Source organism: Motacilla alba, chromosome 3 (assembly GCF_015832195.1).
Source record: "Motacilla alba alba isolate MOTALB_02 chromosome 3, Motacilla_alba_V1.0_pri, whole genome shotgun sequence".
Taxonomy (NCBI): domain Eukaryota; kingdom Metazoa; phylum Chordata; class Aves; order Passeriformes; family Motacillidae; genus Motacilla; species Motacilla alba.
Window position 1 is genome coordinate 38472721 of NC_052018.1, and position 24017 is coordinate 38496737.

The 24017-nt window shown below is 40.4% G+C and overlaps 1 protein-coding gene across 6 annotated transcripts in view; it reads right to left on the reverse strand.

Moving 5' to 3' along the window:
* Nucleotides 1–22932, reverse strand: part of EPHA7 (EPH receptor A7) — a 166791-nt gene extending 143859 nt beyond the window's left edge. For all 6 annotated transcript variants that reach the window (XM_038134119.1, XM_038134122.1, XM_038134118.1 and 3 more), the window contains exons 1-3: nt 22594–22932; nt 18486–18550; nt 13566–14235 (exon numbers count right to left, since the gene is read on the reverse strand). In XM_038134119.1, coding sequence (XP_037990047.1) covers nt 13566–14235; nt 18486–18550; nt 22594–22690 — 832 coding nt within the window. In that variant the 5' untranslated portion in view covers nt 22691–22932. The remainder of the gene's footprint in view (nt 1–13565; nt 14236–18485; nt 18551–22593) is intronic.
* Nucleotides 22933–24017: the final 1085 nt, after the last annotated feature.

Consider the following 24017-nt stretch of genomic DNA (forward strand, 5'->3'; position numbering starts at 1 on the left):
TGTCACAGTAATGAGGAAAACACACATTTTTCATATTTGTAGTAGTTCCTATTAAACAAACTGCTTTTAGCAAGGACTGCAAGACTGGGCCCTTGCTCTTTGTGTTAATAACAGATGGTTATGACATGAGGCCAATTCCTGTTTTTCTTACTTTCACAAGCAGTCCCAAGGGACTCATTATTATATATATTTTTTTTTATGAATAAAGCAAGCAAGATTTTACCCAAGGGAAAATAAGCAGTTTTGTTACAGAAACGTTTGTGATGCCCTTTTCCACTGGGTAAAAGCAGAGAGCTCTACCTCATTGTAGGAATACCCTGCCAGCCCCAAAGAAGCATTAAGGAACCCCAGTAGCGGGTAGTTGGAAGAAACAGAGAAAGAAAACTGGCACACAAGTATGAAATTATAACAGCTCTCAACAGATTTCCCCAATATGCTTCAGAAACTGTTATCAGGGACATAGATTGGCAAGGGATTCCCAGCAGCACGCTTCTTCCATCTGGAGTGGGTGGAACTGCAATGTCTCCCAAAGCTGAAAGTTATGGGGATTTTAAAGAAGACAAGACAGATCCAATTTTTAACGTACCGAGTCATGTAATAGAGCACAGGAGTTTTGCCCCCATGGATAATCACAGGAAAAGAGCTCCCTTCATATGCTCTCTTTTTCAGCCACCTTAATGAGCAGCCCTCTTAGTTAATAAACTGAGATATATTGGAAGCATACTAAAAAAAATTAAAATTTAGAAAAATTATGAGAAATAAGTATCTGTGAAGCTTATCATACAAAGGTGCTTATCATACGTTGATGACCAGGCAGTTCATTTACACAAGAAAGTGTCACCTCCCTGAAAGACTCTACAGCCCATAAACTACCATATACTCTGTTTCTTTAGCTAAGTACTACCACCATTGTACAAGCAGCTGCCCATCACAAGAAGCAGGAGGAGTTCCGACACACAGGCTACTCAGCTTAGGGTACGTGGAATTGGTATGTGACACATTGAGAGCTTTCTTATACCCTCCTTTAAAAGGAGGTGGGAGGGTGCCATAAGGGTGTCTCCACTGAATCTTAATACACTACTGATTCCAGGAGATGCATGCAACTGGTATCACTGCAGATGTTTAAAACTCACTTCTGAAGAGATCATAGAGATGGCAAGATTGAAGGCCTCTTCCATCTCTGTATTTCAAAATAATGTAAATTGAGGGTTGAGGATTTTCTTCTGCCCATAGAAAAAATTGCATTAGTATATATCCATTGGCTAAGTACATATAACATGCCAAAAAACAACATAAAAAATATCACTTCAAACTGAACGCTTAAGCACCTTAATCACAAATACCTAGAAACAGAACAGTGACCTTTTTTAATCCATATTTACCACACTAAACTGAACTTTTCTTAACTAGTGACCACAGTGCAGGAAAGTGAAGGCTTAACTTAACAATCAAGTGAGTCTAGGATACCTGGAAGGATATCCTCCCTTCAGAAAGGACAGCCTGAGCTTTTTGTGTATGGGGAGCTGATCTGTAATGTTTCTGTGTATTCAGATGACCTGAGCAGGTTGTTTGTGCATAGTCCCAGAATAATGTCCATCAATCAATGTCAACATTCTTCCAAGCTCCACTCTGACTGGCAACTGACAGTCAGTTATCTCCTGAATGTTAATTAATAATGAATACCCTTGTCACTGCTTAAACACACAAAATGTCTTTAAATGGCAGAATTATAAAAGTGGGGTTTGTTTTGTGAGAACAGGTATTGCATTTTCATTTAGTCCTTGTATTAAGGAGAGAAATAAAATCCCTTACTCAGATACTGCACATCATTTGTGCTATCAGCCTGTGCTTTATTTTCTAAAAACCATACATCTCTACTTGTCATGGAATTTTGAATCTTATCTTCTTGGATACATGATTTTTTACAACAATAATACACAATACAATGACTGTAGCTCTAAATATGACAGAAAATCTTTAAGATAAAAGATCAAAAGTAGGTATGTCATTGTCTCCTCCTATGTCACATTTGCCCAGGGAAAAGAAAAACTGTTTTAAAAAGATGTCATTTCTCTCCCTTGTTTACCAGTATTATTCACTAGCAATTCCACTGACAAGACTTTTTCAATGACAGGACAAGTAGAGATTTATTTTAACTGACAAACAAAAGCAGACAGACAAGCATATATACCATAAAGACAAAAAATTATGCCTTTAATCAGAAAATTAGGTGATATGCAACTAATTATAAGTGTTAAGTAAAGAGATGAGACAGAGATCACAGATTGAGAATTCTACTCCATCTGCACAAGGGGACATGATTTTCAACCCTGATTATGATTTTAAGCACATGATACTTTCCCACTTCCCAGCATCAGACTGCAGATGAAATCCAGCTGAGATGTCCATAGGTGAGATAATTAGGTGACAATGTGGAGCTTTGGGATTTGCTAACAGTTAAAACAATATCCATGTCCTGTAGTTATCATTTGGAAGGACTTTATCACTACTCTTTTCTTCTAGTTAGTGCCAATAAAACTGACCACACTTTCAAAGATGTCCCTTTGTCTGTATAACAGACAAATGTGTTCTTGCATAATCAGCACAGAACAGTGTCACAATTATAATATACTCAGTAAATAATATAATGCATGTTATTTTTTCCCAAAGAGCTACTGATATGGAACAAACCTTTTCAATAAATTGAACAAAAAATAAAATGGAGAGTTATCTTATTTCTTTACTGTGCCAATAAATCGATCAAGAAAAAATACACTGACATTTTAAAACACGAGAAATCAAATATCTAAGATTCAATGCTTGCTATCAGCTAAGAGGCTGTATCACGGGCCTGATCCAAGAAAATAAAATCAAGAATACCCTCTCTTTGAAAGTATTCCAGTCACATCTCAAAACTATCTCTATGTAGAAATTAAAAACAAAATATCAAATATTATCTTTAAAAAAAAATCTGTTCCTTACAATCTTTTGCTTTTTAGTTACATTTTCTTACTTGATGTTTTAAGACTTCAAACAAAACTATACATTCTAACAAAAACAAGAGAAAATATCAATATATCTCCATTTGCTCTGACATACAAACACATCACTCTTATAAGCAAAAAAAAAAAAATCAGTAGAACTTTTTCTCCAGTTCTACCATTCACCTAATAAATACATACATATAGACACAATGCAAATAATTAATCAAAACAAAATTATGTCAACATTTGGAAACACTAGAGCACAAATAGTAAAGATTAAATGGTTTATATTTTATATGCATGTCTGTGTGGTTTATATATATATATATACATATGTATTCAAACATATAAATATGTGAAAAAGAAAGCTCATTACCTAAGGCATTGGAATCTGTCACTCTGTATGCATGTTTTTAACTGCTACACTATGAGAACAAGTTTCAGCAGTAGCTAATAAAACCTTCTAACAGTGACTCCATGTTGGTTAAGAGACATGCCCTATTTGAAGCAAGAGATGCAAGCTCAAATTCTCCTCAGCAAGAAAAATAATTGACCTAAGCCTGGATAACACGAGTTGAATGAGATCATGTAAATATGGCCAGTGATCCCAGCCACATGTTGCCCACTCAGACCATGTCCCACAGACAAATTTTTGAACATGCAATTTGTTCCAGCATTAACAGAGCCAAGCTGTTTGGCACACAAATTGCCAAACTTTTAGGAATACAATAAACTTCACTTACAAACCCTCATTGCCAACATTCCTTAAGAATTTTCATGGTAGCTAAGCAAGGGTTCCAGTATCTTATATTAGAGATTTAATGAGTTTCTCAACACCAACTATATCCCTCTGTGGACACAAATTGATTGGTTCAAATAGGCATCACACACTCTTTCATTAAATGTATCATTTTTTCTCAAAATCAAACCATATAATAATTTATATTGTTTAGTGAAAAAAAAAAAAAAAGCTGGTACACTCAGGAAGTTAAAGAAATACTATGTTTACCACCCATAAATTAACATTAGCTCATAAACTGAGAAACTGAGGGATTTGGATGGTTGGAGGCCCCATGTCATTTTAACTTTTCAGGTCAAGTGGATCAGGTCATTAATACAAGCTCCATACAAGTCCTGAGTTTTGTTTTGATGGTCCATCACAAGTGGATGATGGACATCCTGCCCTCTCCTACAAATGGGTTTAGCCTTCCACAGGAAAATATGCACGTGTACACTACATTATAAGACTGGAAATAGAGCACATACATAGTAATTTGAGAAAAATTAGCTCTAGCAACTCTCAGGGGACACTTGCAGTTTAGTCACATTCTGAGAACATGAAGTGAGACAAAGAAAGGGAATGTACAGCAGGTCACATGCATATAGCCATATGAGGCCACATGAGACCACCACTTTAGTCACCTGCCAGAAGACTTCCAAACACCACTTGACGTCCCCGCATGAGTTTAATCCACTGTGTTCCATCCACTGCAAAATGAACACCAGTCACCTAGACTCCATGATATATCATACTGACTACATGCAAGGAAAGAATAATAACAAGTTATAGCCACAAATAATCCTAGAGATTATATATTTCGCCAGTGGGAGATGTACCATCAGTGGAATTGTAGGGTCCTGTTTATATTCACTTTGCTGTATACATTTATAGCAGCACAATATTGCAATTCTTAAAATTCTAATAAAGTATTCATTAAATATGTTTCATCAACGTAGAAGTTTCAAGTTTAAGTATATGCTTACACTTACCTAAAACTTTAGCACTTTCCTCAGTAGTTAAACATCAACATATGATGGTACTCTCATTAAGTTAATAGGATTCTTTCCATTAAGTTCTGGGGATGGTGCCTCAGCCTGCAATTCTACAGATAGTTTTCTGCATTAGGCATTACCTCTTTAACATACTTACAACTTGTTTAGTGAAAAGTAGAAACCTCATTTTTACACTTTCTCAGTATATTTATTTATGGTAGTATCAGAATTTCTTTTGTTAAAAAAAAAAATATCAGCAGCCAGCCTGATGCAGACTTACCCCAGCCTCTCTAAAGCCTTAGTGTACTCCACAATTACAACAAGAAATAACTTTTGCATTTATGTATACTAAATACATTGCAAAATATTAACTGTAATTATGTTTCTCAATCATGTACTTCCTTCTTTTCCCCATCAATCACACACATTTGAGGAATAGACTGATATCAGATGATATTAACAATTCGAGTTTACTAGACTTTTACTGGAAAAAATGCTTGGTACTATTATTTCAGGAGAGCCATGTCTTGCCAAGAGACGCATGTAACTAATCTGAATCATAAAAATTAAGAGATTAAAGTATCAAATTACCCTGGGTAAAAAACACTGATGTTAGAGATCTGAGCAAATTTATCCTCCTTAAGACAAGCAGTAGGGCCACCCAGCTAAATAAAATGTACATATACAAGCCCTGACAGGATCTAAACTCAAGAAATACAGTATTTGAGCCCAATTCTTACTGCACACAAGTTTTATACTTGGTTGTCTTTGCTACTCTGAATTAGATTTATAAATTAGCTTGATATGAAGCAAATTTTTCCAAAGAGCATATACAGTCAAAGAGATATTTTTTCCTAAATGGAAAATCTCTTCTTAATGAAGAAAAATAGAAGAAAAAAAGTGTTAATAATTCAACAAACACTCTCCTTTTTGTTGGTGTGTTGTGTTTATTAGGGAGACTGTGAAGTCAGACACAGTCATTAATGGAAAAGTATACAAAAATACTTTCACCAGAGCCACCAGGCACACATTGCTGATGTGTCTGAGAGCAAGAAATGAAACACAAGATTACTACAGTTTCTGTTGTGAACTATTAACTGGATACTATTCACTTCCACATATATATTTTTCATTAATTTTAGGGACAAGAGAACTCACTGCGACAGACAGCAGCAGCACAAAGATTAGGAAGCGCGCAGGAATAAAAGCTTCTCTAAGTAAGGAGAAGTATGTTCATAAAAATGTTTTAAATGCATTTGCTACTGCTGCTGTTTGCACAATAATGCTATGTTATAGAAGAAATTAGACACACCATTCTATAAATAAGGGTTTCTTTTTATGAAATTAAAGATAGTTAATGCCAACCTAAATAGTGAACCTGCCTTTTTTTTTCTTCTTTTTGATGCCACAACACTCTGTGAAGGATTAGAGTAGAAATCATCTACATTTTTTTCCTGACAAGTGCCTGGCTTTTAGTAAGCTCCCTGAATATGCTTTTCTAATTCTTTGAAAAGGAAACTGCTACAAACTGTTTAACTCTCAATTTGGTTCCAGTCTTAAGTTTTTTTAAAAAAGAAATATTTTTAGTACCTCTAGGAGAGGCAAAAAACAACACAATTAAGTTATATGTATATAACTTATACAGCTTATTATAAAACGTCAAAGGATCCAGTTTGACTTTAAAGATATTAATTTGAACATGTTTTATTTGTTTTCAATCTAAAAAGTGTCAATCCACACAGTTTATTGTGATAAACTGTGTACAACTTATCATTTTTAATAACTAAATTAGCGTTGCAGACAGAGCTTGCACAGTATAGGGCAAGCCAGCTGAGAAGTCAAGTAGCAAGAATTAATTTTTACTCTAGAGTTCAAGTAATAATAAGCATATTAACTGAAAACCTACACTAAAACTATCCCCACAGTTTCCCAAGTGAAAACAGAAAGACATTCTTAAGGATTTAATACTGCTTAATATATAGGAACTGTTGCTGAGGAGCAAATATTTTCACAATAACAGAGGAAGTTTGGGATACAGCAAAATTCAAAACCTAATCTAGTTAACCAAACATTTTACCCACATAATTTCCTTTCTTTTTCAGCTTCAGTACCAAACATAGATCTTGCCATATGGTTGTCTCACTTTTTAAATAAAAACCTTACTTAAGTTTCCTTATTTTCAAAGAAAAATTTATACTTTGGACTGCAGCTTTCTCGAACAACTTTCAACAGCATTTCACCATAGAGATAATAGACGTTTTACAGATACATGAAGATTAGGTAAGTAGTTATTAATATGTTCTTCTCTTTTCTGTGATAAGTTCTTCCATTAATTGATCCCTATTTTCAGTTTCTCTGTAACCTACTAACTCTCTTTTTCCAGTTCCTGCAACCTTGTTTTCTGGATGGGTTTTGTTTCACTTTTTCTTAAAAAGCTAATAGTCATATTTAATGGAATGCATGTACAATTATGATACTCCTAATGAGGATTATATGTGACTTCTCCCATTTGTACTCAGAAATGAAAGAATACTTAGATTTATTTTTAGTGGCTAATTCTGAGAGGTTAACAGAAACCCTGGACAAAACCAAAAAACCCACACTAAAACAAACAAAACAAAAAACCCTCTCAGAATTTCCAAGCAAGCAGATTCTTTTTCACGTACAAAAACTTGTTTATACTTAGAAACATTGCAAACCTAGAAAATGATAGCAAAGCCATTAGACACCTATTGCATCCTTCACAAAAGATTTCTGGGCAGGAAAGTTTGTTTCAGAAGCAAAATGTATGGTTTTGGGCAACAGACTTGACAGGATGAGATTCCATTTCTAAATACCAACTAAAGCTTCATTTAGAACAAACAGCAGATACACTTTATGGCTAAGGAGTTAATGGCCCAGCTGTTGAGCAACCGTAGCTAATCCAGTAGTGGCATCCCAGACCCGTAAAACAGACAGTTTTAGTGCTTCCCCTGTAACTAAAGGAGATGTTACTAAAATTCCCTTAGATTTCATTGCTGGTTTTGTTTTCATTTCAAAATCGGTGCACAGCAGTGCATCTGACCAAAAAACACCCAAACAACAACCATGCAGCAAATTTAGTTGAAGAAATTTGTATTCATCAAACCTCAAGTAAAATGCTAAACTAAAATTACTTCCTGGAGACAGCTGAAGCTGGGAAGAGGGGCAGGCCAGAGAGCAGAGGAGAAGAGGCTGGAGAGAGAAAGAGCTCTACATCCAATTGCATTATCCAACAACCCCACTTCTAGGATCTGGGCTCCTGGCTGCCCATTTGCTTGTGCAATCTCACCTCTTTCAGCTCTTCTGGAGCAAAATGACTAGTTTATTGGGAACTAAACCTGTCAGTAGCTCTGCAGTTAATTCATTTTAGGGATCACTCTGATGGCATTATCAATAAAACAAGATGGTTTTGACTGCCTTCATTACTTATCACTTTGACTTCTCATCATTTTACTTCTCCCATCTCTTTTTCACATTTGGGAGAGAATGCTGTATCACCAAAACTGTGATGGCCTATAATCAGACTTATTAAACTAATTGAGATACTTCAGGCAAAGCAACACTACAAAAAATCAATTGTATCTTAGGGCCAAAACACAACACAGAAGAGACCTGAAACAGATTTTATGAAGCATGAAGCCATCAGTTTGTTTCAGGGAATGGCTAGCCCTGACCAGTGAGAACACCAGCCATTTTGTGTTACTTCATTCAGAAAACACTTTCAAAGAGGTCATGTTTAACAGTGGACATAGCTCCTTCCCCTTTCTATTCCCTGTGCTTTCAGATCCAGAAAGCTGAAGAACATGAACAAAGTAGGTCAAAGAAAACCAAATTACTTAGAGAGACAAATAAATTTGTAAAAATTGTCCTCTTCATGAACACTAGACTGTTTTGAAAGGAAGCTATAGCAAGAAAATATATCTTTGTACCACACCTCCCTGACAAGAAGGGAAGTCAGAAGACTACAGGGTGAAGGATAGCCAAAACATTCAACTTTCTACAAATTCTAAAGGGGGCTTGAAGCAGAAATTAAAGATCTCTATTTCGTGCTAGAAACACCTTCAGTAATTCTTGACCATCTAGCTAAAAGGTCTTACTTTCACTTTAAAGTATCGAGTTTATATTCCTGAATTCTGCTAGGATCCTTTGCAAAGACACCTGCATTTTAAACTTTTTTTTTTTTAATCAAATAGTTAATATTCAGCTGTATGTGGTGCCTGATATCAGATCCCACTGGCCTTTCTTTAAAAAGGAACAGAAAAGTTATTTAATATGTTAGGGAATAAAAAGAGAAGGAGATAGATGCTCTGCTGTTGAACTTCTACGGGCTTCTGAGAAAATGACAAGACTCAGTGACACAGAGATACCCTCATTCTCTGCTCAGGTTCAATTAGCTGAAACTAATTACATTCTCTTCCCTAGAGTCATTTTGGAAGCAAATGGAAGAAAGGTAACTCTTCTTCAAAAGAGGAAACATTTAAAGTCCTGATTATATAAATGCCATTGAAACGTTTTCTTCTACTTTCGCCATCTTCACAAAGCAAAAAATTTTCAAGTTGAAAATGCAGGAATGTCAGCATTGGTTACTTAAGTTGCAGGTCACCCACATCTTCTGTGACACACTCGCTGAGCGGAACTCTACACCCAATTCACAATATGTGCAACCTGGGCTTTTGGGAAGCATAGTAATATTTGTTTTAATTACAACTTATTCACATTCCCATCTTAATTCATTGTTCTCTATTAATAAACATGTGGCACATAAACTCCTAAAGGGAGTAACATTAAAAAGGAGAACACAAGAAAGAAAAAAAACCAAACAAACAAAAAAATTCCACAACCACACATACTTTACCATAAATATGCTGCACATAAGGCAAATTCAGTTTCTGGATCTGTTATCAGGTAATATCGCACAAACTGAAGAGATAAAACATTTGTCCCAAGAAGAAAAAAGAGAAGGAACAGATACAGCTTGCTCTTTGGCACAGTGTATAGCACTTGACAAAGTTTGGAAAGAAAAGCCTGTACCTCCCTTTTTACCTCACCAAGACAATATGTGCAAATAGCTATAATCCCCTCCTCATTTGGAGGCCAATAAAACAACTTTTAATGCATACAGTATGATAATACATTTAACAGTAAAATGCACCCATTTGGCTTTCCCTAGGAATTTGATTTTTTTGACTCGGTGCCCAGTGATCTATGTAATTTCTAAGTTCAGTAATATTAAGAGAAGCTTCATACCTTCTGAAATATCACTCTATTGCTCTCATTGAATAAATTTAATTCTCTTCCTCTGCACCCCCAACTAACATGGAACAGAAGGAAAATACATTATAGTAGAAGCTCTCATAGAATTATTTTCACCTTCAAATATCAATCATTGATCACAGTGTATTCCTTTACATGCTTAACATATCAAATGAACTCCACTGCAAGAAAAGTCCAAGTTAGACCTGTTGGGAGTGCACTACAGTAACCAAGAAGTCCATTGGGTTTTTGTGGTTGGGGTTTTTTTTGTTGGTTGGATGACAGTTTTTCAGTTGGTTGGATGGGGATTTCTTCCATAACAGATGCAATACATAATGTTAGAAGAACTGAATCTTTCTAAGCACCTTTCTGGTACTGCTGCTAGGCACCCTTCAAGATAATCCTTTAAAATGTACGATTTCCACACCTAAGTCTAGTGCTACACACCATCAGACCTAAGAACAACACTAAGGAAAGAATCTCCTTGTACATAAGCAAAACAATCTGCAGCTGAAAGTCCAGAGGCTCACCTGGTTTCCTCATGTTGGTTTCACACAGCTTTAAGATTTTACTTTAAATTGCATTTGTGAGGTCTCTGAAATTTGGCTCTCTTACGTATGTCACTGAGGTCGCAAGGATTCTTTGGCACTTGTATAGTGAGAAGTAATCAGTGTACATCCAAAGGAAAAAGGAATTAACTCAGTTTGAAAGATCAAGTAATGAAGAGGGAAGACAGGGGACCTTATTTTCCAGGTTTTGTGTTTCACCACTCATGATTGTTTTCTTCCTTATCCTTCCCAGTGCTACAAGTTACTTACATTCATTAAAAAAAAAAAAAATGCATCCAATGTAGAGTTGTGTATAAATCAAAATTCAATTGTTTTAGTATCTGGTAAACTCAATAAATTTCACAAACAGGAGAGGAGCTGTATGCAAAAGGAACATATTATTCAATCACAGACAGCCAATCAAGCTAGCGTAATACAAATGAAAATCCCTGCTGAGTTACAGGCTAAAGAGATATTTGGAACGACAATGTGGTCATCTACTCCTACCTTTGCTGCAACACAGCCAGATAAGGTATTATTCTGTATCTTTAAAAGACAATCCTACTGTGCAAATTCAGCAGAGTTGTAGCAAGTGCGAGAGAAGAATCACAGACGTCTGCCCATCCTGACAGAGCACAATACTTTCTGCCCTGAGTAGTCCCAAAGAAGTCACACAGCATGCCAGGTACAAAGTATTTGCAGAAGTGAGCCCTCAGACAGGGCTACAAAAGCTCTGGGTTAAGGAAGTACACACCAACTTGCTTCCACTTGATCTGTTACACAGCTTGACAGTAACAGATAGCCAGTTGCATTAGTGTCAATGTTCAGATAAGTTTCTCTCAATATCTGTCACAAAAAACAGACGCAGTATCAGTGTGCCAGCTGCATTATCAGTCACTACATAGTTGATCATACTTAATAACATCCTCAAGCCCAGACAGGACATGCAGACAGCAATTACAAGCGTGTGCCACAGTCACCCAGATCGTTCTGACTTGGAGCTGCCGACTCGGCGCACACTCGACGAGTGCCTGCCCACCACCTTTTCCCTCTCAAATACATTAGCTTGCCTCAATATGGGGCCAGAGTTTGTTTTGAAACTCTTAACAGGATCACTGAAAGAAAAGAGGAAAAATACCATAAATGATCCTCTGGACCGCTTCCAGAGTAGTGTGTTCTCCTAGCGATTGCTTTGGAAGCAAGCCAAAAACGGGAAATGTTCTTGCAAATGAGCACGCCACCAGGCTCAAGTACAAGTTATCATTTAATTCTTTTGTCAACATCAGCACAGTTAGAAATTAAGAAGCCTGTTCAATAAACAGGTTACTTGAATTCCAGTCACCAAACATCAATTTCTTCTCTATCCATCCCTGCCATGCTCAAGCAGCTCATGTCCCCCACCCCCTGTCTAACATACACTGGGGGTTTTTTGGGATATTTTCTCTCCCTTACTGAAAGTCAAATAAAATTAATATATTAATTACATCAGTGATAACTAGGTCTGTAATCAGGAGCAAGTTAACTAAAAAAGGAAAAAAAAATCAGTCATTCAGAAAAAAAAATCTAAAACCTCAACACAGACTTCTATGGGACACAGCACATAATATTTTTAACAGACCTCTAATACAGTCTACTGAACACTTTTGCCAGGGCAGTTTTTCACATTACAATTACTCCTAATGAGATCACCCTCTGCAGTGTTTAAGACTTCATCCCTTCCCAACAGAACAATGAAAGATTTGTGTGGAGCTATAAAGACCTCAGATCAACTCCACTCACTTCACCTTCTACTGAATTTCCTCATAGAAACTCATCAAAAGCAAAATTGTGTTTTTTCATGTGGACAAACTATTAATAAAAAGACTAATTTACTTTTTCTTAGGATGTTCCAAATCCTCTACAGTTTTTGAAGTCCTCATCAGACTGAGGCACCTCAGAGAGTGCTGCCAGTTTTGTTTTTGAGATTATGTACATTTCTCCTCTTCAAAGATTTGTGGGGGTTTTTTCCACTTTTTCACTTACCATATTTCTCATCAACAAATGTCTGCCTATCTTGCAATAAACATATGGTGATCTAGAACTCCTTGTGTTATCTTGTGATGAAAATGATAGACCTTGTATTAAACGTACATGAAAATACCCAAACAAACTGCAGATTCTCTTGTTCTTACTGGAAGTAAAGACAATAAAATATTCTTTCTCATGGTAAGCAGAAATGTCTTATGCCTGGAGCCCCAGTAACACCAAGGCTAAGGGTAAGTATAATTCTAAGAACATGGTTAGCTGAATTTGTCTTGAATCAGGAAGTACACCTCAGTAGTCTCTGATCTGCTAGTATTTTAAAATAATCACAATGATTCAACTGCAAGCCAAAAATTTAGAGTTAGTTTTGTTCAAAAAAAATATAGAAAGGATATCATACATTATTCTGAAAATTTGATACTCTATTTGAAATACAGGTCTTGCATTTAGTTTTTACACACTTCACAAAACCTCTAGCTCAGTTTTGACTTTGGGTGTATTCTTCCCATTACTAACCACACCCATTCTGTCTACTACATCCATTTTAGCTTCCTTATAATTATGTCAGGGATCATGTGAAAGAACAAACTGTTTACCTACTCATACCTGACATTATTGCTACAATGTTCTGTGATAGGTATGATTTATTCAGCCTTACCAAAAGGTACGATAAACAGATTAATCAGTTCATAATTTTAGTCCTGAACCTATCTTTATGCTTACAACATCGACCTTTTTCTTTAAATTCAAAACTGCATTGTGCAACCACTGATTTTCATAATCAGACAGACTGACTGATTTAGATTAACCAGTGTGAACTTTACAGACTGAGGATCTGAAAACTTTAAAAGCAGACTGATGATGCATTTCTCTTAAAAAAAAAGTGACAAAAAGAAAAAAAAAACCACAGAAAAATCTGGTAGAACATGACCTATAATTTACAGCAAGTTGTATGTTTACTTACGTTCACACGTGTCTCCTTTCTGCTGGTATCCTGCTTTGCAGATACATTTTCCAATAGGCACTAACCATTCTCCCTCCGCGCTACAGTGCATCTTCGGCGAGTTCTCCGCCTCCTCCTCCGCACTGCTGACACAAGTTCCTCGCACTTCAACTAAAGAGGAAAACTCTGAGCCAGTCACTGTGTCAGGAAAAATAGCTAAGTTCTCAATGATGGACCAGCACTTCTTGTAGTAGACTTTGACAGAGACCAAAGCAATGCAGGCCCCTACGTCCTGAAACGCAAGATAGAATCCTTTTTTGGACAAAGGTCCAATTTCTCTCACCTCTGTGTTAAGTTTCATTTTTCTCTCCCCAAGATCACCCTGGGTAAAACTTTCATCTGCTGCAATAGTGTCTATTTTTACATATTGGTTTTCTCGGATATTCCTGCCAGTGTCGTAGTCTGTTTCATAATAATACAAGTTAAAAGTTTCTTTACAAGTCCCCAGAACTCCAGGAAGACTGTTACAATCCCTTAGAGTGAATTTCAGTTCTACAAAAATCCTTTGTGCATTGCTTTTTGCAATCCAGTTAGTCCGAAGCCAGTTGTTTTGGTTTGATTCCATCACCTGGCATACCTGGTATGTTCGTATAGGAGTGTAGTTTTCATCCAGTCCACTAATTTCTTCCCACTAAAATGATAACAAACAGTTAGTAATAAACAAGAAGTACATCACCAGTTGTAACTACTGAGTATTTTAAAAAAGCTTCACACAACTCACATTTCCCTTCTTTTTAACAGTTAAGTTGTTAAAAATACTTTTAAGCACCTAAATGAAGAAAATATATATTAATGCAGGAGTAGGCTCTCTCCCCCTGCATGTCTTTCCCACATACAACTTCTAAAAATCATCGTCATATAATGGGCACAGTTGAAAAGGGGCAGCTTCAGAAAAGGCTGTTTAGCATACCAGGTTCTGATTTCACCCTGAGCTCATCCACATTTCTTTATTGTCACAATGGTTTTTGAGTGAGCAAAGACCATAAGGAGGGAGGCAGCTTCTCTTTCAAAGAAATCAAATGTCGGTGAAGTCTTAGAAACTGAAATTACTTAGCATTAGTGTATATAAAACTTGTGCATATAAAGCTTCCAATGAAACCTGCAATTGTACAGAAAGCATGGGATCAGGTCCTGAAACTCACGAGTCAGATGATTCCCACCCCTATGTGATAGAAATGGCATAGAGAAAGGGCAAGAAAAAATTGACAGAATTAAAAATCTGAAAAAAAGAAAACACTTTAGTTCTCTCCCTTTCTTTCAGTGTACCTTCTGTTTTATTTACAAACAGAAAAGATAAGTAGGAGCTGCTCCTCATCTCACCTTTTGTCTAGTGGCTGCACCCCCATTAGAAGGGGCAAACTTCATTGAGCTGGGAGTTCAAACGCACTGTGAGACTACATACAGAATTAAAAACAACCTGTATGACTGAAAGCGCTCCGGTTCAAAGCCTGAGTTTTGTTGATGCTCACTCTTTAGGTTACCAACTGTGTAACGAGCTGGTAAGCCTTTAACAATCCCAGAGTCTTTAACAGCTTTTGGTAGTGTGGGAATTTGCACCTCCAGTAATGGCAAACCTTCCACTGAAATCAACCAGGCAGATCTGCCCAGGTGTAACCAAAACAATCTTCGTCTCTCACCTTTTTTCACATTTCTTGTAACATTTCAGTGCCTGCAGAAACTGCAGCTGTAGTAAATTAGAGGAGGGGGGTGAGCCATCGTCACCCCAGGATACAGGCAACCATGACTGCTCTGGATGGCACTCAGCCCTCTGGCCCGGTGTCAATAATGCACTTAAGCTCATGCTTAAGATCAGTGACTGTACTTATGAGCTTAATGGTAAGCACATGCTTAAGTGCTTTGTGGGACTCATATAGTCGGCACCTCTGCAGGATAGAGCATCCACTGACATTCCTCATGCCGGCAACCAAGCATAGAAGGCAGTGGCTTCCCAGATCAGGAGCCACACAGTGTACATTACTCTGCAAGCCTATTTGACAGCAAATGAGACCATTTTAATGTTGTTGCCTGTTTCAGGAAAAAAACAGATGCAGCTGAATTGATGCTGGAAGTTATCACCACAAAATATATCACAGCTGCAGATGCTGAAATGCACAGAAATTGTAAATATCAAAGCGCATTTCAAGGACCTACAGTTAATATAGATGAGATACATACAGTATTATATATTATATGCATATGGTATTAAATGATTGAAATAGATTATTAAATGATCATGGAGTTAACTGAAGTGATTGCATATGGAAAAGTATTAACCTCTGAACAAAAGAATGTCTATCTTCATAACAGATTTATTAGAGCTGAATGAGTAATTTTTTTCACCTCTATAAGAGGTAGAAAAAACCAAGAAAAATTTAAAAAGGGGCCCTGGACTGAGAGGGTTTTGTCTATACCACGATAACAAAAAACATCTCCCCATTAAAAAAAAATCCCATCAAGATGACAAAAAAGGCATAAAGCCTAAAATTTTGCCAGGTAATGCCATGCCCTTTGGGGTTTCTTTGAAATGGTTTGGGGTTTTTTTGTTTTATATTTAATCTTGTGTAAGCATTCTTCCCTTAAGACACCAAGCCAGATTCTGCAAGAAGATACTCAGTAAGACAATGAATTTCATTTTTGACAAGAAAGTGACTCTCATGCACCACACAACAGAATCTGTCTCCTTGAGTTTTGATGTGGATTGCTCCACCAAAACAAATCACCATTCCTCCTCAAAAAACCAACCAACCGAAACAAACAAAAAAAAACCAACAACAAAATACATTTTACAAAATCAACCTACTCTTCATAATACAATACAAATGAGTTTTCTCAGAGTCAAAATCCTACTACATGAGACTAGCTAGCATCAAAGAGATTCTTATGTTACAATCAAGGAAAATAATACAATTCACACAAAAAGCACTGTGTTTTGTGATCCCTAACGTTAAGCACTGGAACTATTTTTCCATATTTTGCCAAAGCAAAAAAAAATAGGGAAATGTGATTTATTATGCAGTTATGTAATCAGAGTGTCTGCAAAGAAAAAAAAAAATATATCAGTACTTCAACATGTTTTCGCCTATGGCAGATGATGTCACCATTCACTGAAGTCTTCTTATAGTGAACAATTTCACTGAAAGAAAACTCCATTTTTCTTTGTCCTGCTGCAAAATATGGTGCTGCACATGCAAATCTGTTTGAATATGCCCTGTTCTATTGGTTTCAATTTATGGTATTTTAACTTCTTAGTTATCTTAACAGTGTTAAATGCAGCATTTGCAGTGGAATGAGGCATTTAACGAGTGCCTGACTGATATATTCTCTACTGTGATTATGAAGTAGTTTCTCTCAAAATTTTCTGTGTTCATTCCCATGAAGTCTTTACTGCATAGTAAATATTTCAGTAATTAAAATTAGAAAAACATTTATTTCCAAAATTACATTATTAAAATGGTACTTTTATGTTAATTTACAGACAACTTTTTCTGAACACTTTCACACATGCAAATCTAGCCATTAGTTTTGATTCAGTTTTAATTTGTGATTGAAATTCACTTCTACCTCTGAAACTCGCTTTTCACTATTTGTTAAATTGGACTCTATTTTCATCTTTCAGTATGATGATGTGCAACATGTGTTGACATGTCTTTCATTATCTACAGGTTAGCTTAATATAAGTGCCACCAAGCTAATCTTCCAAACACCTCTGGTAACGGCTTCAATCAGCGCAAAACGCTAATGCTGAGGTTATTGGCCATCATACACATTGAGCCTGCATTACATTCCCTCTGAAGTCCTTAGATTAGTTCCCAGTTTATGCTTGTATTGATACTACAATCTTGCTTTTAAAGAAAGACACTTCCACATTTTCATTCTTCTTATTTAAAGGATTTGTTACACTTTTATATCCCTACTCACACTTCACGCTCTTTTGGCTCCAGATTTCTTAATGAACTGAAGATTAAGGGACTGATCCCCCAAGTTCTTGTTCGTGCAAGGCGTCACAATAGATTCAGCAAGACTGTTTCCATGAGCAAGAACTGCTCATGTAATTTATGATTTATCAGACTAAGTTCATGTGGGACTGAGTTAAGATAGGACAATATATCCATTATATCTTTCTGAAAATGTTCTTCCTCAAGGCTTGAGGAAGAAGAGGTTTTATAATACTTTTAATTCAGACTGAAAGCAGCATTTTCCAACTTTACATATATAATAAATAAGAAAATAACATGATGCTTCTGAACATCTCATTTTATAATGGTGTAATTTACAATAGTACATTTCATAGAATGCCATAAGATTAATTTGTACGCAAGCCGGAGGTGGCCTTAACCACATAATTCGTGCCTAGTTCCAGATATCAAGCCCCTCAAGGCTTGGGGATGTTTCAAGTTTGGAATGTCATTTCAAACACATCTGCAGTATAAATGTTTTTATTTTAGAGCACTTCAATCTGTGCTATTCAATTACAAAGAAAACATCGTAAACAAATTTATGATCACCCATTCTACAGAAAATGAAAAACATATTTTTAGAAAGTTTCCACACAGAAGCAGATCTGTTGTTTCTAAGGGAAGAAAAAAAAGTGATTTAAAATACTGTCTTGTAAATATACAGTGTAATCCTTTGTACAGCACAAAAAAATACACTACAAAGCATAAAAGTAACAAAAGTTTCCAAAGAGCCACTTGCTTTTAATTGGCTTGTACATTTGTACACTGTAACCTGAGGTTTCATTCTAGAATGAAGAAGCCATAAACACTTGGTGTGATTACTGAGAGAAATATGAGGGGGAACTAGTTTAAAGCAGGTCTTTCAACTGCTCCGATAAACTGACTACTCATCTTCAGGAACTTAAGTTCTGCCTGCAGTACTTACCCCATTGGGAGGAGAGGAAATCCATTCCAACTCTGTCTGTTGTGCTTTAGAGTCCAGCAGTATTACTAAAAAAAAAAAGGAAAAAAAAAAAGAAATTCCACAGCTTGTTAACCATAACAAGGGGGGATTTAAAACTAAGGAACAAAATACAAATTTTAAAAAGTGATAGAATTAACATAAATTTTGTACAGATTATTATTTCTTCTTCATATTGTTAAAAAACTATCTGCACCCACAACTAGCTATTTATTTCTAAACAGACAAATGATTATGTACCATTCACATATAAGCAGATACACATATCTGCTTATATATGAGTGTAAATACATAAATCTTTACAATTTCATTGCTTAAAACAAAGTGAGGGATCTTTAGTGCTCTGAAGTGCTATTAATCAGTCATTAAGATGCATGCTCCCTCCCTCTCCTTTTTCATAAGGACATTTTCCATATGCTGGTCATTACAATCAGCTTGAAGCACAGAGACATTTCAACACATTTCCAAACTGATTTATACAAGACTGGTCTATACCTCGCAGAGAGTCACATTGAAAAAGCAATGATCTTCTTTGAGTGTCAAAGTGAAAAATACTTTCACAAGTATTTTTATTTCACAAGTAAAAGCAAGAATTCTGCAAATAAATGACAACCAGGAATACAGAAAATGAAAGACTCTGCAATTACCACACACTTCACAAACACAAAATTAGACTAATTCACTTTATGGTAATAGCTTCCTAAAATCTTCACATCATGGTGACATTTATATACAGAAAGACATCAGTTCTAGCAGCACCACAATTATTTTCAGCTGAATGTAACCCTACCTCCAAAAGTGGTAAATCACAACCTAATAAACCAGCTCTTTAGTAGCATTCCTAATTTGAACCTATTCCATCTACCTTTAGCTATAAAGCTATTTATAACTTCATACACAGCATTTTTATACTGTCTACGATATTTAGATGTGTGACTTAAGGCTGTAACTTGAAGCAACTTTTGCAGGTCTAACAAAACAGTTTTAATTCTAGCTTTGGCCCTTTCTCCAAGGAGAATTCAACACAAGATTTCAGTGCATTACTAAAAAGATGCCTAAAAATCATACAGTAATACATGGAATGCTAGCTGAACACAAAACGGTAGCTTACAGGCCTGTATTCCAGTAATGAAGTGGAACTACTCATTAAGGAAGTTTGATAGTCTCCCTCTAGAAAGATTACCGGCTTATGACATTAAGGTTGGATTCAAGGGGCTTTACTTTGTAACACTTTCTATAGAAAAGCAGGTGGTGTATGTGGCGGCTTGTTAAACAAGAACATTTATAATGGTCTTGGAAAAAAAAGGTACCACCAAAAATGTAACCATTTCAGCACCAGCACACTACGGCTGCAATTCATTATACTTTTTATTTGGCAGTAATTCGCCATCACGTAGCAGTGATTGAGCACATCAGAGAAAGAAAAGATAACAAGCAAACAAAACAAACAAAAAGAAAACCCACAAAGAAACAAACAAAAAGAAACCCCAACACAGAAACCCCTGCTCTGCAAACACCCCTTGTGAAGAATCGTGGCGTTCCTTCTGGCATCCAAAGTTACCGGAGAAGAGCTTTCCAAGCCAGCGGCTGCTGCCCTGCTCCCAGCGCGAGGAGACCCGTGGCTGTCACGGCTCGTTCAGCAACGCGGGGAAGTGATGCGGGGGGACGGCGCATCCCCGCCGGCAGCCGCAGGGGGCCCGCAGCCTCCCGCGCCGGGAGCGCACCGAGCGCCCCGGGGCTCCTGCGCGGTCCCTCCGCGGCGCGGCGGAGAGCGAAAGGAGGCGGAGAGGCGGCGGGCGAAGCGCGGGGCCGCAGTGGCCGCGGGAAATGGGCCATCAGCGGGGCTCCGCGCAGGCGGGGAGCAGTGGCCTCTCGCCTCCGCGGGGAGCCGCAGTCGCGCTCCGGGCGCTGCGCGGAGCCGCGCGCAGGCGGCCGCGCCCCCGCGCCGAAGAGCGGAGCTTGGCAGCCGAGCCGCAAGCCAGTCCCGCGGCCGCCCCCGCCACACCCCCGGCAGCCGCGGTTTTGGGAGGAAGAGCCCGGGACAGTGGCCCCAGAAGGGAGCCTCGAGCTCTCGCAGCCATGGAGCGTAGGGATAGCCCGCTGCCCCTGTCCGCGCTGGACCCGAAGGTCCTGTCCGCTGGCAGAGGGCTCCGCAGGTAACGCGGTCACTTTCCCTCTTACAGAGACAGATGGACCCTGCCCCGTTCCTCTCCAGCATCTCACCGCAGCTTCTATTGAGCTACAGAAAGGAAACTCGGAAAACTTTTCAGCCTTTTACCCCTCCCATCCCTTTTCCGTACCCAGCGGGGAGGGGTAGGAAAACACGCGAGGCTGCTGCCGCCACCGGCCCTTCGGCGGGGCCGGCGGTGAAGCTGCAAAGTTACTTTTTTGTTGTTGTTGTTTTGGTTTGGGTTTTGTTTTGGGGTTTTTTGTTTGTTTGTGGTTTTTTTTTAACTCTCTCTTCCGCCAGAGTTTTCTGCGCTTGCAGCAGGTAGCCGCTATAAATCTCTGTCTGTCGCTCGCCCCCTCCTGACCCTCCTTTGGCTAGGTAATTTTCCCCGAATATACAGACATTATACACGCACACTCATAGGTATAGATGCATATATAACCACCCACACACGTATAACAGAAAAAAACCGGGACAGGCTACCAGTGGGAAGCACCGGCGTAGCTCCGATCACGGGGCAATCCGTAGGGCAGAGAGGGGCAGGCAGTCCGCACCCTCCCCGCCTGCCTCCCCGTCCGAATGCTCGGCCCTTCTCCTCTCCCCACCCCACGGCTACTGGTTTGGGCTCCCCGCGGGAGAGTTTCTGTGCTTTACAGCCCCTCCAAATAAACTTTCGAAATGCTGCTATGGAAAGGCTCCTTCTTCTTTCCCTCTCTAATCTCGCCATCGACTTCGTCTTTTAAGGGCAGAGTACATTTTAATTAAGGCATTTTTTTTAAAGCTCCAAATGATATTTTATTGCATGCCAGAGGTTTGATGAAAAATACTGACGCATCCAGCTGAGGCGGGGGGGAAACCCCAAACGCATACATATGCAGAGGCACCGAAAATGCCCTGCCTCCCCCTTCCCATGTCATGTCGTGTGTGCCTTCGTCCCCCCTCCCGAAGATGGAGACGGACCTTCGCCTTCGGCTGTCAAGCGCGAGCAGGGCGCTCCTTTAAATCATTTCGGATTTTCTCAGCGTGAAAAAAGAGATTCCCAGATGGGCTTTGTGAATTGATTTTAAACACCTCCATCAGTCTCTGATACAAAACTGCCTGATTTGTCTCCGTGCGCGGGGGAAACAAATGTGCGGGGTGCGCCTTACACAGATACCAGTATTGGACTGACGAGAACGGGGTAGCTCTGTTGTGCTACGCAGATGGTGTAAAAACCCTAAACCTTTCTCCAGCGATGCCAGGGGAGAGCACATACATTGCAGGCAGACTACACTGGGCCGTATATATCCTCTAAATATATATCCAGCCTGCACGGCTGGGACGTGCGAAACTGCGCCCTGATGCTCCTTCCCGCGGTCTGTGCCCGGCCCCGCTGAGCGGGAGCGCTGCAGGCCCCCGGTGGGGAGCGGCGGGGAGCGCCCCGCAGCCCAGCCCCGCGCTGTGCCTCGCCTCCCACCAAGCGTCCCGAGCCCTAAAACTCGGCCCTCAGCCCCTGCCCAGGGAGCAGCGAGGTAACCCGCCCTCCCTGCACCTCCTCGGGAAGATCAGGGCTGGCACGGGAGAGCCACGCTCCCCGGCACGGATACCCGGGCCGGGGGCTCTCCCAGCCCCATTCCTCCTCATCACGTGCGAATGCCTCGCAAACCTCATTCCTGGGAGCAAAGGCAGTTGTCCCGGTCCCTCACACATACACACGTACACAGCCCCCAGTGAATGCCTTTTCCTCCCTCCCACCTCAACTAAAAAGTCTTTTTTTTTTTTTTTTTTTTTTTTTTTTTTCTTGAGCTAGGGGCTGATAAGGAGCTGGCAGGGGCAGGATGGTCCCCTACTAAGCCACCAAACAGACTTCGTGGGCAAAAGAAATAAATAAGCTCAAACTTTTTATTTTCCGCATCACCTTACCTTCTTTTGCAGCCTGTGCCTCCCCCGTGTGTGCAAAGCGGAACAGCCAGACGGAGCACAAAATAATCCAAGAAGGGAGCCTACTTTGGAAAGCCATGGTGCAGGAGCGGGGTGATTTTATATTTCTAGCTCTCTATTCCTAGACACTGCCACTGCCGCCGCTTGGTGGGTGCTAGAGGACGGTGGAGAATTTGCTGCGCTAGTCTGTGGCTCGGCGCTCCCTCCCTCCAGGCTGCCTTTCTCTTTCGCCTCCTTCTCCTCCGCCTCCGCGCCGCTGCCCGGCTCCCGCACCGGGCCGGCCGCCCGCCAGCCCCGACTGCAGCCCGGCCGCCCGCGCCGCGCGCCGATAATATCAATGAGGGCAAGGGGGCGGGGCCTCAGCCCCGGGGCGGCCCGTCTCTCAACGTGATTGACAGCACATTCTGGCCAATCAGCAGCACCTATCGGCGGCCGGCGGGCCGAGCCGCCCCCTGAGTCGCCGCGGCCAGGAGGGCGGGGCTGGCAGCGCTGGCCAATGAGCGCGCGGCGGTGTCGGGTGTCCGCCGGTGCCGGGGAGCCGCGGGCTGCGCGCGAGGCGCAGCGCCGGGACGGAGGGGCCGAGCCGCGAGCGGGGCGCCGAGCCCGGGCGGCTCCCGGCGCTGTCCCGCGCGCCTGGCGGCGGCTGCCCGGATCGTCCTGCGAGAGAGGGGACGTCTGTGCATCCCTCCCCCGGCGCTCCCTTTGCTCTCCCCGTGTCGAAGCCGCTGGGGTAACGAGGGAGAGGGGTCCCGGCCAGGGTCCCGCCTCTGCCCGAAGCCGAGCAGCCGCCGGCGGGTCCCCGCGCTGCCTCCGCGCGGTGCCCGCCCGTGGCCGGGCTGAGCGCGCACCTGGGTCGCTGCCACAGAAAGGGAAACTTCGGCAGGAGCTGCGGGATGGTTCCCTGAGACAGCCCTGCCACAATAGCCAAGTTCCTCGGGGCTGACATCACTTGGGACCCCTTCCCTGTATTGCGTTCGTGTTTTCCGCCCCGCGTCTCCGGTTTGCCCCAAATATGAACAGGTTAATGGCAATATAGATGTTATGTGGGGAGGGAAAGGAGAGGCTGCTTCCCCCCTGCCCTCCCCGGGTGTAACCTGAAGCGCGTGTAATCCTCTCACAATGAGACGGTTTTTAAATAGGAGGGGGAGGGAAAAAAAAGTGAAACCCGAGGGGGAGAGGAACTTGCCAAATCTCTTGTCAGCGCTCATCCTGCGGACCGGGAGAGCTTTTGCCGGGGATCCATCACGCCCCCACCCCTCCGCTTTCTTTTCTCCAAACCCACGCCTCGCTCCTTCGGAGTGAAGCAACTGCGGGACAGATACAAAAACTTACCGCTCCCCGAATGAGGCCGCGGAGCGGAGCGGAGCGTGGGGCGCGGGGCACGGTGGCTCGGTGCGAGCGCTCCT